This window comes from Lycorma delicatula, chromosome 2 (assembly GCF_047948215.1).
Source record: "Lycorma delicatula isolate Av1 chromosome 2, ASM4794821v1, whole genome shotgun sequence".
NCBI classification, from domain to species: Eukaryota; Metazoa; Arthropoda; class Insecta; order Hemiptera; family Fulgoridae; genus Lycorma; species Lycorma delicatula.
In genome coordinates this window covers 163999656-164015308 of record NC_134456.1, presented here as the reverse complement: position 1 = coordinate 164015308, position 15653 = coordinate 163999656, and the positions used below count along the sequence as shown (strand labels likewise).

General features: G+C 27.3%; 1 protein-coding gene across 1 annotated transcript in view; it reads left to right on the top strand.

Moving 5' to 3' along the window:
* Positions 1-15653, top strand: part of Bgb (core-binding factor subunit big brother) — a 101886-nt gene that overhangs the window by 69906 nt on the left and 16327 nt on the right. Inside the window, exons 4-5 of the mRNA XM_075356626.1 lie at positions 6979-7095; positions 9722-9841. Coding sequence (XP_075212741.1) covers positions 6979-7095; positions 9722-9841 — 237 coding nt within the window. The remainder of the gene's footprint in view (positions 1-6978; positions 7096-9721; positions 9842-15653) is intronic.

Here is a 15653-nt window from a genome sequence, read left to right as displayed (position 1 = left end):
GGCTTTATTAAAAATGAACCTTTTAAGGAGTTTATTTTATTCATTTTTGATACTTAAACAAATGGCAGAACTTATTTTAAAAAAATACAAACTAATGCTCTATTTATATATGTTATATGATTCTAATCTTATGGATTCCATAGTTTTTAAATCTTTTTTGTAAAACTGATTTTAAAAAGTCTATGATAGTAACAATATTCAACGCGCATGAAAATTAAGAAAATATTTTAATACATATTAAATTCGTATTATTTGTATCTCCTTTGTCGAAGTTATCCGAAAGGACGAAAAAATTAATATACATATTTATGCTTTCATAAAAATAGAAATACCTTATTTTTGGTTGTTTAAATGAATTCTTAATAAAATATTGAAAAAAGGCTTTAGTTATTAGATATTATTTTTCTAGCTGTTTCAAAAAAAATTATAACCGATTAAACTCAGGCGTTTTGTTTCGTTAGTTAAACTTATTACATAACAGTTCTCAATCTGTGTCATCATAAGGGTTCCAATGAAACAAAAATAGATTGTATATCTACATATTGCAGGTAAGAAATCAAAAATAAAAATGAGATAGTTTCCATTTTTTTTTGTAATAGTTTTTTTTTATTATTATTATTAATTTCTATGATTTTCAGTCCCTTTTGTGTATTTATGATATCCGTGACAATAACAATGATGATACAAAAACTCCATCCTGTCCTCTTATGAAGAGTAAAAGAAACATCGATCTCCATTTAGTGGAATCAATGGGTCGCAGTTACAGAGTGGACATCGATAAATTACCCTCTCAAGATAAGATGTCAACACAGTGGCAGGGTCGAACAATACTTAAGAAAACCCGCTGGAAGATATATGAAAATCACAATAAAATTCCCTTGGCATTCTTCTCGTTTTCTTCTGTTGCGCAAACTTCGTATCTTTTGAAATTATATTCTCAGCAAAGTTTACTTTTACAACATTTCACGCCTTTTTACGGTGTCAACAGAATTAATGGACTATGAATTTCATTTAACAATAATTTATTGTTATACGTCTTCTAAAAGAAATCAGTAGGCTATATTTATATCACTGTAGTTTAGAAAGTAATTACCAAAAATAAATAAAATGTATACTTTTAACTAAATTTAAAAAAAATCTTTACTTTTAAATTTAAAATATTTTGAGTAAAAAGAGATTTTTTATTTGTAAAGAATTTCAATAACGGACCAAATGTTCGGATCATATCCCCATCAAAATTATAAGTAAAACTTCATAATGTTAAGTTTTAAATTATTAATAACTAGAAAGTATTTTTTTTTTTTCAATATTTTCTTATCAACAAAATTGCTAAAGTTTTAAGCAATCTATTTAAGATTAAAGGACATCTTGTTTGTTAAATAAGAATACAAATACATGACTTGTGGCTGAAATCATAAATAAAGTTCAAATACTAAACTGCGTCAGTATTATTTAAAAAATAAAAAGTTATTTAATATAAACAAATTCAAAAAGTCTGAAATTTAGATTTCTAAAAATTTAAAACAAGCTTTAGTAATCTAGGTTATGGTTTGAAGGGAAGAATTTAATAAGGATACAATAATAATATATTTATTAAAATTCTTTTGTTTATATTAACGGTGTATAATTTAAAATTACATTAAAATAATAAACAAAAAAAAATTTAGTAATAATAAAAAGCAAACGAAAAACCGACAAATTGTTTTTAAGAAGCCGAATTAAATTTGAAATGAAATAATTAAACCTACAGGTATAGAATATGCTGAGATAAAAATATGAAACTGAGGTTGATATATATATATATATATATATATATATATATATATATATATATATATATATATATATATATATATAATATAATATAGACACTTTTTTCCTTTTATTTTTGTAATATCTATCAACCAATCCTAACTGCTGTTGCGTAATCTACAACAAAATGACAGTGGCTGAGATTATCTAAAGATAATAATATGGTTGTTGTGAATCGAGTAGACAACAAACCATAGTACAGAACAAAAATCATTATAAAACTTGAAGATTGCGCCACGTACACTACACAATATGATACGTTTCGTTAATTTTCAATTTTAGTCAGCGTTGGTATAAATAAGTTAGAAAGAAAATTATTATTTAGATGTCCATAACCGTTTGTTATTTCTTGATATTATATCTTGTGTTGTTAAATGATTACACTTATTCACAACTTAGGTAAATTACTTTAATATTAAAACTGAAAATAATATTACCTCCTGTTTCTTTTATTTCAGTTCAATCTTCTATCGGTTACTAAATTTAAAATACGTTAATATTACAATAATGATACAGCTACTACTAGTGATCGTTTAACTTCAATCGCTATCGGTATAAAACCTGACTTATTTCAGAAGTCTGAAATGAGGTGCTATATGTCGTTTTCTTAAGTATGTAATATCGTTTGAACAATATGTTTTTTATATGGATTGTTAGATGAACAAATTCATTTCTAAGTTGAAAAACTTGTTAGATTATTTAATACCCATCACCTCATCATTTACTTTGGGGGTTTGAAAAACCGTTTAATCAACTCCATTTTGTATTCTGAGAAAATATTTTTCAAAATCCTTTATGTTTCCGTTTATTTATTTAGTAAAAAAATACATAAAATTAAAAAGATAAATGAATCTATATACAGATAATTTATATTAACAGTTTTTTTGTTGAATATTTATGGAATAATTCTTCTTTATTACATGTCTGGCCTGGATGTGTAAATGCTTGATAAAATGGTAGAAATTATTTTCTTTTATTAAGAAAATAAAAATTATTTTAAACATATCAATCGAGGAGCCAAAGTCAAATCAAAGTGCTTGAAAAACCAATTTAAAAACCATACGTAGAATCCCTTAATATTATTGTGAATATAAATAGTTAAAAATGTTAAACTGATATTGATTAGAAATAGTGAATAAAATATTAACAAAGATAATAAAAAATAAAATTGAAAATTAGTTATAATTAAAATATTAATTTTATTATTTCTAATCAACAACCAATAAACTGTTGATTTGAACTCACGTTAGAATATTTCTAACTAAAAAATAACATCAAAATACTTTTTTTGGAATCACTCTCCATAAATAGAAAAGGGTATCGCTAAAAATAAAATTATAAATATTAATTGATGGTATTATAAATAAATTTTAATTTAATTAAGTAAATTCTTACAAAAAAAAATTATATTAACAAAAACATATATCAGCAATGAGAGGAAAAACATATTACTTAAAGAAAAATCATCTAAAATCAATATGATTTAAGTGTACTAATTTTAGAAAATTTTAGGATTTGGGATTTCATAATGTATCATATTGTGTAAGATACCAGTTTAAATGTAAATTTAAGAGAAAACAAGAAGAAATAATATTTCTTCAATTTTCTCTAAAATTACGAGTTTAGAGGTTCGAAGCTAAATTAGAACCAATTTACTAACACTTAATTTGGAAACTTCAAATGGTGAAAATTTAAAGGAGGATTGATCAGTACTAATTTTTAGGATTTTTCCGTTTGCTTTATACGTCACTTTTTTCGATAAATTTTTTAAAAATATAGATATGCTTACAAAAAAACCGCTGTTCTGTGAAAAAGGCTAAAATAATTGATTGAGAATTTTGGATTTGATTCTTTTCTTGCTGCCGACCCATCTAATTTAAAACGAATCGCTAAACCTGTTTTTAGGAACATGTAATAAAAAGCATACCACAAAACTTAAATATTAAAATGATTGTAGTGTTATTTTTCCTGTTTATTTTCCGGGAATCACCGTTAGATATTACTTCAGACGATGAATAAGGATGATATGTAATGAGTGTAAGTGACGTTTAGTCTTGTACAGTCTTAGGTCCACCATTTCTGAGATATGTGGTTAATTGAAACCCGACCACCAAAGAACACCGATATCCACGATCTAGTATTCAAATCCGTATAAAACTAACTGCCTTTATTTGAACTTGGAACTCTCGACTTCGAAATCAACTGATTTGCGATGACGCGTTCATCACTAGACCAACCCGGTGGGTTGTAGGTTGTTCTAATATAAATTAAGCTTACTTTGATGACTAAAAAGTCGTGATCTGTTCGAATTGATCGAACAAGTGGACGGGCATTGGACATTTGCGAATGCGCCATATGAATTCGCATATGTGTCAAACCCTGGCCGGGTCAATACGCACTGTCGACTTTTAGGTAATTTTACGGAAGCCCATTAAAACTTCACAGTTTTGGTACGTCTCTATGAAAGTTTTTAAAAAATTTAGCGAACATCTAATTGTACATAATTTTAGTCCTGCTGAGGTAAATTTCTTGTGCTTTTTATTAATAGAAAACAAACAATAAGTGAGCTGAAAGTTTGCCCCTTGCCAACCGCTATGTCTAGTGTTCTAGTCATTGTATTGCATTAGTCTGTTGGGTTTTCATTTTATATACAAATGTGTCATGTTATTAATAAACGGATGTTGTCATCTGGTTAGATTGACACCAAACCTCGCTCGCCGGTCCCGCCAAAGCCAACCGACAGTTCGGTTGACAGGGCCAAACCTTCAGCTCACTTAGTATACTCTAAACAAATAAAATTATGTGGCGTATTCAGATGTGTACGGGCTGTATTTCATTAGAAATTGTACGTTTATTTTGTAACGTTTACATTGTTGAACAAACTTTGCTGTCTGATAAGATGAAAGTGATAGTTAGCTTGGATTTATATAGAAAATTGTAAATGGTGGAGCTATCATAACAAAGATCCTTGTGGTTTTTTTTTATCGTACACTTTGGTAATTCTTAATATCAAATGTTTAATTTTATATTTTTAATAATAATGTAGTAACTCCGTCAAACGCAGTCGACAAGTTTCACTACGAAATTCGTTTTGAAAGAAACTCCCGTAGTAGACGTTTTACTATTTATGTGACTACGTTTTGTAAGACCGCAGTACGGAATAGGTTACGATTTTTTTTATGACTGAGTCGAGGTATGCTGGATTTTGAGATATACAAAAAAGTTACCGTTTTTGAACTACAGTTTATTATATAATAATCGAGGAACGGACTAAATAGTACAAGGCGAAAAATTACGAATTAAATTAATTAAATTTTTCTCCTATCATCTGGTGATGATAGGTGAAAAACTAACTTCAGCTAGGCTTCATGAGAAAAACTGAAAGTGGAATTTTTTTACCTAAAAATTAATTTGCTACAAACAAAAATTCTAGTTGTTTGGAATTTTTCAAATCGATTGTACAGTCAAATATGAAAATGTTAATTCAGATCAACGAAAATACAATTTCGAGTTTAAAAGCCATAATTATGTTTTGTTCAGAGTAATACCTTATTGTTTATACGGTATCGTACAGATAATCATCATATTTTATATACGAAGAATCTTTAATGATAAAAACTTTTCAAATTAAATTATATTTAAAATAAAAAACGATAAAGCGCATTCCTTTAAAATTTGATAGTTCTGCTGTACTTGAACATCTCAACATGTAATATTCTGGTAAAGTTTATTAAACCTGTTCTAGAAGAACACTGAAATTAAACAATTCATGCTATTTGGAATTAATTTATTTATTATGTAAAAAAAAATTATTAATGATTTAATTTATTAATCGATAATATTGGAATTTACTAATATGTGATGTTACTACTAAAAAATGTATATTAAAAAAAGTGATTGGAAGAAATTAATCTTAACTCGATAATAAATGGTTGAAGAAATAACTCCCTAGATTTTCTATTCGGCTTAAAACAAGTGATTGGTCAAATTAGCCTTTGTCCTGATGCCCGATTATATTCACTTAACAAAGAACTATAGACACTAACAAATTGCAGATTTTTATATAAACGTACAAAATAAATATTTATAAATCACAAGTTTTTACAACTAAATATTTTCAAAAGATTGTATAACGGGAATTCTTTTTGTAAAATCCAGTAACCTGTTCACATACAGGTCTACATATACACTACACCTTTTTTTTTTTTTTTTTTGTTAAACTAACATTTTATTGTATTTTGGTCAGTTGAAAGATTTGTGGCTTTCCTTTCTTGTTGGAATCTTTTCTTTAAATGATTCTTTATACCGTATAGATGAAGGAATTGACAAATGAAATATTTCTTAGAATCTCATAAATGACTTAATTTAGTTAGTATTGACATGACATAAATGGACGGATCAGACGTATAAAATACACATAACTGAAAAGAATTTACGTATGTAAAATCCTAACTCGATAAAAATATTATTATACTCGCATTAAATGTTGTATAATTAAATTTCAAATCTTTAAAATTGTAATATTTTTTTTATGTGTAGCATTTTTTTAACGACATTCATTTATGATTTTGTAAATTAATATTTATATTGATTTTTCTTATTTACACATTGTAATTCGAATAGCATGTCATTATATTTCATTCGTTTAATAATTGTACACATTCATTTTAGCCTGATTATTATTTTTATCGGATAGCTCTAGCGATACAATTAAATTTAATATGTAGTAATTTCAAAATTAAATGTACTAGTGTTCTCCATAAGGTTCCGGTCTTTTGGTTATCTAATATTACCGGATAACTGTAGTTTACCGAAGTAATATTCCGGTAGTAATTTTTACTTTCCTAATAGTTGTAATAGAGGCAAATTCTATCAGTAAATAAATTTCTCCCCGTGTCCTGTAATTTTTAGTATTTCTCAACCTTCTGAGATCTGCAAGTCCAAAAAATAAACAAATAAAATAAAATTGAAGTTACAAAATCCTTAATGTATTGATTTCTCTGTACTCATATGTGTTTGGTTTTATTCGGTTATTTGTTAAGATCAATATGCCTATACATTCGTTTTTAATAAGTATAACTACCATAAAAACTAACAGTATAGACATTTTAAAGTACTGAAGGTAGTGGTAATTTATTTTAAATTAATTTTTAATATCTGTTGCAGGTACACCTGAGATCTCACTTCATAATGAATGGTGTATGTGTCAGATGGCGAGGATGGATTGACTTGGAAAGACTAGATGGCGTTGGTTGTTTGGAATTCGATGAAGATAAAGCAGTGGTACGTAGAATTTGAAATACATATATTAAAATCATTTAAATTAATATAACGTGTAATATTAAATTGTTTTTTGAATAAAGTATCTTTATTCTTCTTCCCTTTTTTTTTGCCTAGCTGTAACGACATCCAATGATAATCCCGAAAACTAGTTCGTACAGCAAGATATTTTTAGACGATTTCCAAAGAATCTGGAAATCGCTATTGCGCCCGGTTGAACGAATCTGCAAGTTTTCGTTCGCTCTTCCGGACACAAATCTTAGCAGATTTTGACGAAACTTGGTGGTGTAAGGTAAACCTATCGGGAATAGAGCCCTATTGATTTTCAAGCGAATCAATTCACAGGAATCGATTATAGCCAGAAAAACAGGATATATGGGTATATTCTCAGTTTTTTCGTTCTTCTGGGTGCAATTTTTAACAGATTTTGATGAAATTTGGCAGGATGATGTAAACCTAATAGAAATAAAGTCTTATTGATTTTTAAGCAAATCGGCTCACAGGAACCGGAGTTAAGAGGTAAAAAACTGGGTTTTTGGCTACGTTTTCAAGGTTAAACTAAAACTCGAAATCCGTCCTTCTGACGTACTCATTGCGACAGATTTTTGTACTAATAAGCTACATGTCTAGCCACCATAATGGCAGCGTTCACTAGCCACGTAACCTAACCTCAAGTCACCTCTGTTACTTTTATTACTTATGAACAGTCAGATTTTAAGGACAGTAAATGGATATGTTTTGTTACTGCAATTATATTACTTTTTTGCAGCAAATTGGCCCAGGAATTTGTTTCTTTCGAACAGAAAGAGTTTTTTCCTTTGGGGAAAAAGAAATTTCCCTAAATAAATATATTTTTATCTTTTACTGTTTAAATGGGAACATTTTTTTAGATAATATTTTAAGTAAAAAATATCATTTACAATAATTATTTTTTTAAAAGATAATTCAATGTATGCATAAATATTTATGGAAAAGAAGCAATCAGGCTATTTGTATGTTTTAAAAAATTGTCGTTAAGAAATCTTAAGCGGGAAAACTTTCATTGTGGTTCCGCCTAGCAACAAACGAATGTTTTTTTCTTAAATAACTAAGAATACAAAACAATAAAAATTTGAAGACATTGCCTGGTATAACCTGGGACGATTGGTGAGTAAACAGTCAGTTTTCACTTATTCAAATATATTTGCATTCTACTAGCAAAACAGCAGTAATAGTAGATGTTTTTATTTCTACAACTATTTTATTTTTAGCTTATTTTTTTTTTAAATTTTAATTAACATTTCGTATTAATTTTTTCTACTGTTTTCAATGAATCATTTCATCTCATTAACATCAAACATTTTTCATTTACTTTCCTATTAGTAAGAAATCTATGATGAGTATTATGAAAAGCTGACGCCTAAGTTGAGATAGTTTCCTGGCATTGGTTATTTATTTTTATATAATGGGAAAATAATTATACATGGAAAAACTAGCCTAAGATTTTTTTTGGAGTGGGGGTAATTTATGATGAGATTTTATTGTCAAATTATACATTTAAATAAACCAAAAAAAGTTTTAAAAATTTAAAAAGTCGCTATTTTTTATTTTTTCTCACCCCCAAAATCATCTTCCAAGAAAGCTGCTTGATTTTTCTACGTATGTTATATGGATTTTTTTTTAATTCCACTCAAAAATGCACAATGAATAAAAAGTTACCTAAGATTTCTTTTTTCCGGGTGGGAAGTGAATTATGGAAATTTAATTATAATACTATTACTAAAGGTTTATTATTTAAACTTTTAATATTCTCAAAAGTTTAAGCCAAAAACGTTTTTGAATAATTAAAAAAATCGATATTTTAACATTTTAATCGGCTCCCCCACCCTCAATATTACCCAAAAATATATTTTTTTATGGGTCGCTTGCATTACTGCTATACGTAGAAAATATTTAAAAAAAGGTCGGTTACATAATATACAATAAATGAAAAGATAGCTTTTTTCGATTTTTGGGGAAAGGACAATTTTGGGGCAATTTCTTTTTTAATGATAAGTTACGCGTTCCCGCATGTACTGATCTTAATGTAAAGTGGGGTTATATTTGCATTATTTTGAGATAATTGAACCCAAATCCTCCATCCCCATAAATGATTGACCCGAAAATTGTACCAACAAACTGTCCTCATATACACGAATCTTTGTATGAAATTTCATCATAATCAGATTATCCAGTCAAAAGTTATATTACATACATATATATACGTACGTATGAATATTACCCCCATCTTTTTTTTTGTTTTTGAGGTTTCTGGGCCATGAAACGTCGAGAAATGCAAAAAAATACCCATACCCCAATTTTTTGACTGATTACTAAACCTTCCTACTTGCAGCATAAGTCTGGAACTATGATGTCAGGAAAGTAAAAATGAAGTATTTGTTTATATACTAAACATTATTTTTATGTTTCTTGAAATTTCTTCCTATAAAAATATTTTTAGTCGGTTTATAATTTTTATTTAACGAGTTTATTCTATTAAAATATTTATACACGATAAAATATTAATTATTTTATTTACTACTTATCAATATTATTTTCTTATTTGATTAATGCGTAATTTAATTATTTCAAAATTAATTATATTTTTCAGATTGAAGATACAATGCTTCGAGATCAAATTGACAAATATAATCAGCGGTTGAGAGATTGCGGGGAAAAAAACAGAGCTTCTTATCGTGGACAAGAAAGAGTTCCCGATCCTGAAATTGATGTAAGTTTCAATAGAAGATATAAAATTGAAAAATTCTAAAAGACTGAATTCTGCTCCCATATTAATATATGAAATATATTGGGAAATAAAATCTGGTAGGAAGGAGAATTCCTTAAAACAAACTGATACGCTAACTAGCTGAGGGTAAGCAGAGGAATCGTGAATTTCAATAAGATACGCTCTTCGTAAAAAATACTCTTCAAAAATGCCATTTCTTATACCTGTTATCAGTAGATTTTCTTTCTGCATAAATTTCTCCCGGCTTGTGCAAGTCGATTTAATACCTAAGTTAAACCTTTTTATGTCGATAACAAAATTCTGTAATTTTTGGTACTCTGTTTAACTGTTATTTCTCTGTTGTTGTCATTTCTTTGCATTTCATTACCTTTGTTTCCCGTTGTTTATTTTGAAGATTGAATTTCTTCCCAACAATGAATCCATACTTTCATTATCATTATTATTAGTAATACTAATTACGTATAATACTACATCAAAAAACATATAACTTTTAAACCGATTAGTTTTAGGACACTTCTCAAGGGTTACTTCCCACCAACTCCTTCGAACCAAGTGAAAGTTATTATTTTTTTTTTTTTTGTTATTTATTCCTAAGGCTTAATTTTGCTAACATTTTAAACGTCTATAGTAGTAGGTAATTTTCAAAAAATTTTACGGAGATCCCTTGCGGTAATAGAGAACTGTTATTGGAGAAATATTGGATAATTGAGGTTGTACTTACTCTCACACACTTTTTTTCTCTCTTACTCTTAACTCTAAATATAATGTCTCCCCTCTTATTTCAGCCTGATGGAAATGAAGATTGAATCTCATACGAGATACGACAGTGGGAAACAGTTTTAGAAGGCTGCATAGTTGAGTGTCATTTATTTATTATAATACAATCAATAACTGTAACAAAGCGGTATATTTAAAAGTGAATATATAAATGAACACAATCCTTTAGGCAATCGTTAGCGTGAAATACAATGCTAACCGCAGGACCACGTGCAGGTACATTAAGTTTGACAGCTCAATTCATAAGTTACTATAATTTTTTGTGTCTAATAAGAATACATTTATAAAAATCAAGACTTGAACCTGGAATTAAAGAGGATAGATTATGCGAGAAGGATCTCTACGTAGTATAACTTTTATTATTTGTCTACTTAAAGAATTGTTTTTTGAAAGCTCTTTTTTTTCTTTTTTTCAACTTTTCTTGGCTGTATTTTCTTAACTGCTGGACACCATCCTATTAGAGAATTTTTTTATATAAATATTTAGCGCATGTAAAATGCCATGCGAGAAGGAACCCAGAATCTTCCGATGAAAGATGAAGATGCTGCTACTCAACTACGGTGGTCGGTAGATTGCAATAAGTAAATTATGAAATCGATGGTAAAATTATATTACCTCCTAAAATTGTCTGAAGGCCTTTTTGTTTGCATTTTGTTTAGTAAATAATACATCCTACTTTAAATCATTTAAACAAAATAAACTACTTTACCGAAAAAATATTATTAAAGTCTGAAAAATAACTTTTGTTGCGAAATGTATATAGGATTTAGTTGGAAACGATGAAATATTATTGCTCCTTAATATTTTTTAATAATAATCAATAATTCCATGTCAATATCAATAGTACACGTTTTGATAATGAGTTGTCATTAATTGTTTAAATTGTAATATTAAAAAAAAAAAATTGTAATATATTACTCATACTTGTATTTGTTAAATAAATCATAAAATAATATTCGTAAGTCAACATTCGTAAAATATGAGTTGTATATAACCGATTTTAATAATCTAATAAAACAACAAATTGAATATATGACACTTATTTATTTATAGTATGAACTGGATAACCAAACTTTGCAATGTGATTTTACTGTAAAAATAAATTAAAATGTTCCTTTATGCCAGCAATGTTTAATCTTCTATCTTGTCTAGCTGTCTATATCGTCTCGGTTCAAATAATTTCTCAAAAGTGGATGAAGTGATGGAGGTAATTAAAAAAAAAGTTGTTCTTTATGATTACCCCTTCTCCTATTACTTTCAGAATAAATATATATATATATATATATATATATATATATATATATATATATATATATATATGGATTTATATTTTTTAATCTTTAAAATGACGGGATTGTTAGTATTTAATTATTATTTCCGCAAATATCAGCTACACTAACAAATTTTTTTCTAAGTATAGATTTTTCCCCTCTTTTTTTAAATTTAGAATTCAAAAAATTCAGTACACTATGAAATTTCTAAAATTGATAAATTATCAGTAGGTGGTCAACCATATAATTACATTATAAACGCAATGGAACGAAGGTTTTTTTGTTTCTGATCATTTTGTAGGATTTAAATAATTTATTAGTGAAAATTATTCTTCGAAACAAGCTGAGTTTTCAAAATAGAAATTAGTACGTCTTCTCATAATACAAAATAAATTAATTTTAACAAAAAATAAATAAATAAAAGTAATTTCAGAAGTGATATTTTTTAGTACGTAAAACTTGGAATATTTTCGATATAAATCATGTGTAAGAATTAAAAAGAAAATTGCAGAACTTCGTTTTATTTTAAAATATGAAAGAATTACAAAATGAGGTTTTACAATTGTAATTTTGTAATTACATGATAAAAGATGTTTTTTTTAAAAGAATATCTACATCTGTCAGTTATATCTAACAGATTTAAACCTCTGTTATAATGAACTCTGTTGCATCCTTCAGCCCCTCAAAAATAGTAAACATTTTATACTTTCTGACAGAAAATGTCATGAAAAAATGATACCTTTTATGCTGTATCTATTTCATTCTCAAAAGAAGATCATTTTCATGGTTTATTGTTGACACAAGTTTACATACAAAAAAAGGATTATAATTTCATTGAGATTTCTGTCAAGGCTAAACATTATACTTAGTTTGGTTATATCGATAGAAAGGATTTTAATCCGTTTAAGAGGGAGTGATCTTCTAGGTCTTTTTTATTCTCTAGAGAATATAGAGAAAGGGTGGATCGAAATAGTCAATCATATGCGGAGGAGTTTTTCAGACATCTTTTTTTCAATTCTTTTTCGATCCCTTTCTTCTTTACCTTTTTATTTTTTATTCCCCTTGTTTATTTAAAAGTACACAGTTGAGCGCCTATTTATCCTACAATAACACTATTATGTTAGCTTCATCATAATACAAAAAGATACTTTAAACTAATATATTATTTAATTAGTAAAAAGGTGTTTTAACTTGAAAAAAGGATTCTTAAAATACGTCAAATCAACTAGGATTGTAGAAAACTAAATATTAATTAGTTAGTTTTATTATTTGACTTTACCTCAAATTCACAAAGAAAAATTTAAAATAACGTAGAAAACGAAAATTCATAGATAAAAACAAAAATGGGGTTTACTGGACATCAAACGTAAAGTCAACAAAATATTTTTTAAATTTTATCTTTTTAATTCTCAGCTTTTTATTACTGTTATTATCTTCTGCTATTTTAGAAACACGTTGAGCAAACTTTCATCTAATGAAACGAAAGCCGGATAATTATACATATCTCTTCTTTTATATTTTTTTTGAGATTGAAAATTTTCAAACGATTTTTAATAATAGTATTATAAAGATAAGATTTTAAAATGAAAGAATATATATAAATTTTTTGGATTACACTCGCAATCCCATGATAAGGCGTTCTCAGCGAAATTCCTCAATAATTACATATTAGTATTACAAAGAACTTTTTTGGCAAGCAGAACATACACTAACATTTTTAACACCTAACTGTAGAACAAGAGAAAGTAAAATAAAATAAGTCGTAAATAGTAAGAAAAACGACAAAACAGTTAGAAGAAAAAGAAACGAATATGAGGTAAATTTGAAAATAAAAATCGAAGAGGTAATGCACACCACTCACAGCTAAAGTTACACTTAAGATACTATAGAATCATATTATACTATAGATACTATTAGTATCTATAGATATTATAGAATCAGCAAGGTCCATAATGTGTACTCGTTTGAATTTCCTAATGTCTTTCCCGTTGTCTAGGAGGTTCACGGCTAAGTAATTCATGTGGTTGTTAAGTCGCAGTTCGCACTTTGTACTGAAACATTGTATTTCCTCTCGGACGTATTGCAAACCTAAATATTCATCTTGTATCTCGCTGTTTTTTTCAGTAAAAGGTGCCTCTGTTATCATTTTTAAATTATTTATTCGTGTGTGTTAGATTAAATTATAAATGAAAAAAAGTATAAATTTCTTTCTATATTTGTATTACTGTGTCCAGAAAATATCACATCTCTGAGAATTCATTACAATTTTTAAAAGTTTTGGAATAAGAGTCGATAAAAACATACATAGTTTAATGTCGATGACATAATTTTTTCTCCAAGACGAAACCGATCGGTCCGATATTAAACCTACCTGCCGTGTATTCCACTAATATTCAACGCTACATAGAGGTAAGTTCGTTGTGAATTTGTTAAATTCACAAAAGTTGGAGAACTCTATATTGTAAATTACAGGATCGCTAACTGTTCACATGGTCACGATAATTTTTGATGCTTTTTTATCACCAAACAGTCCAACTTTTTAAATTTCTTGTGCAGAAATGCGCAAGAATTTTCGTATAATATTTTTTGTATAGTTTTTTCCGCAAGATATATATAAAACGTTAAATAAGAAAACTAACAAAGAAGTACATTTTTTTAAATTTAATATTAAAATATATTTTCTGTTTATAAGAAAATTAAATTATTATAAATGTAATTTGATCACATAAATAAAAATAACGAGTAGATCCTATACACAAGCATCAATTTTAAATTCACTCGCCACTGTGGCTCACTCCATAACCGTGTACGAAACATACACCAAGTCAACATAACCTAAAATTAACGTTATGTTGTCTATTATTGACCTTAAATTGAGCGTACTGAAGAACAACTGCACCAATTTTCACAAAATTTTCACGTAAAAAATTTCAGATACACTAAAACAGCACATCTAAATTTACTTTTCTTCGAAAAGTCTGTAAAATAGGCTCTGAAAAATGTTATATTCATCGTTTTCTAAAAATATCTATTTAAATCTATAAATATCAGCGAGCAATTTAATAAATTATTTATTTTATTTGAATCGTTTTAAAACAAAATAATTTTAAAATAGTTAACATTTTCTATTTTATCATTTATTTTTATCATTTTTTTTCTATGTTATCATTTTTCTATTTTATTTTAAAATATAGCTGAAGACTGAATAACTATTTGTTGTCTAACCTCAATAAATCTTATGCTAGAATGAAACTATTTTATGCTTAATTTAGTATGTTATTCTATTCTTAATTTTCGAAGTAAATAAAAACACAATTTATGTTAAAATTAAACAAAATATTTGTATGATGGCGGATATCATAAATGATATTACAAAGCTAACCTCTATTGTAGAGTGATCACGTCTTATCCTTTCATCCGGAGAGTCTCTAATTCGGATCCCTGTCATGTTCGGCATTTTTATAAAATAAACTATTATTATACCATATCGAGTTCCCCTTGCACAAGTATTGAAATTTTCTAGTTAATCGTCAGAAAATAGAATAAAAATTAATAAATATGTTATATATTTTAAACTAAATTTTTAAAATAATTTTATTACACATCAAGTTTCAAGATGTTACTAGTATTCAACCAGGTGTGACTAAATTGTAGTGAAACTATTATGAAATGCATGAGCAGGAACGATCCGTGAGGAATTTAGTTGACTTATCTACCCCCTGCAAAGAGGCGACATCAATTTAAAA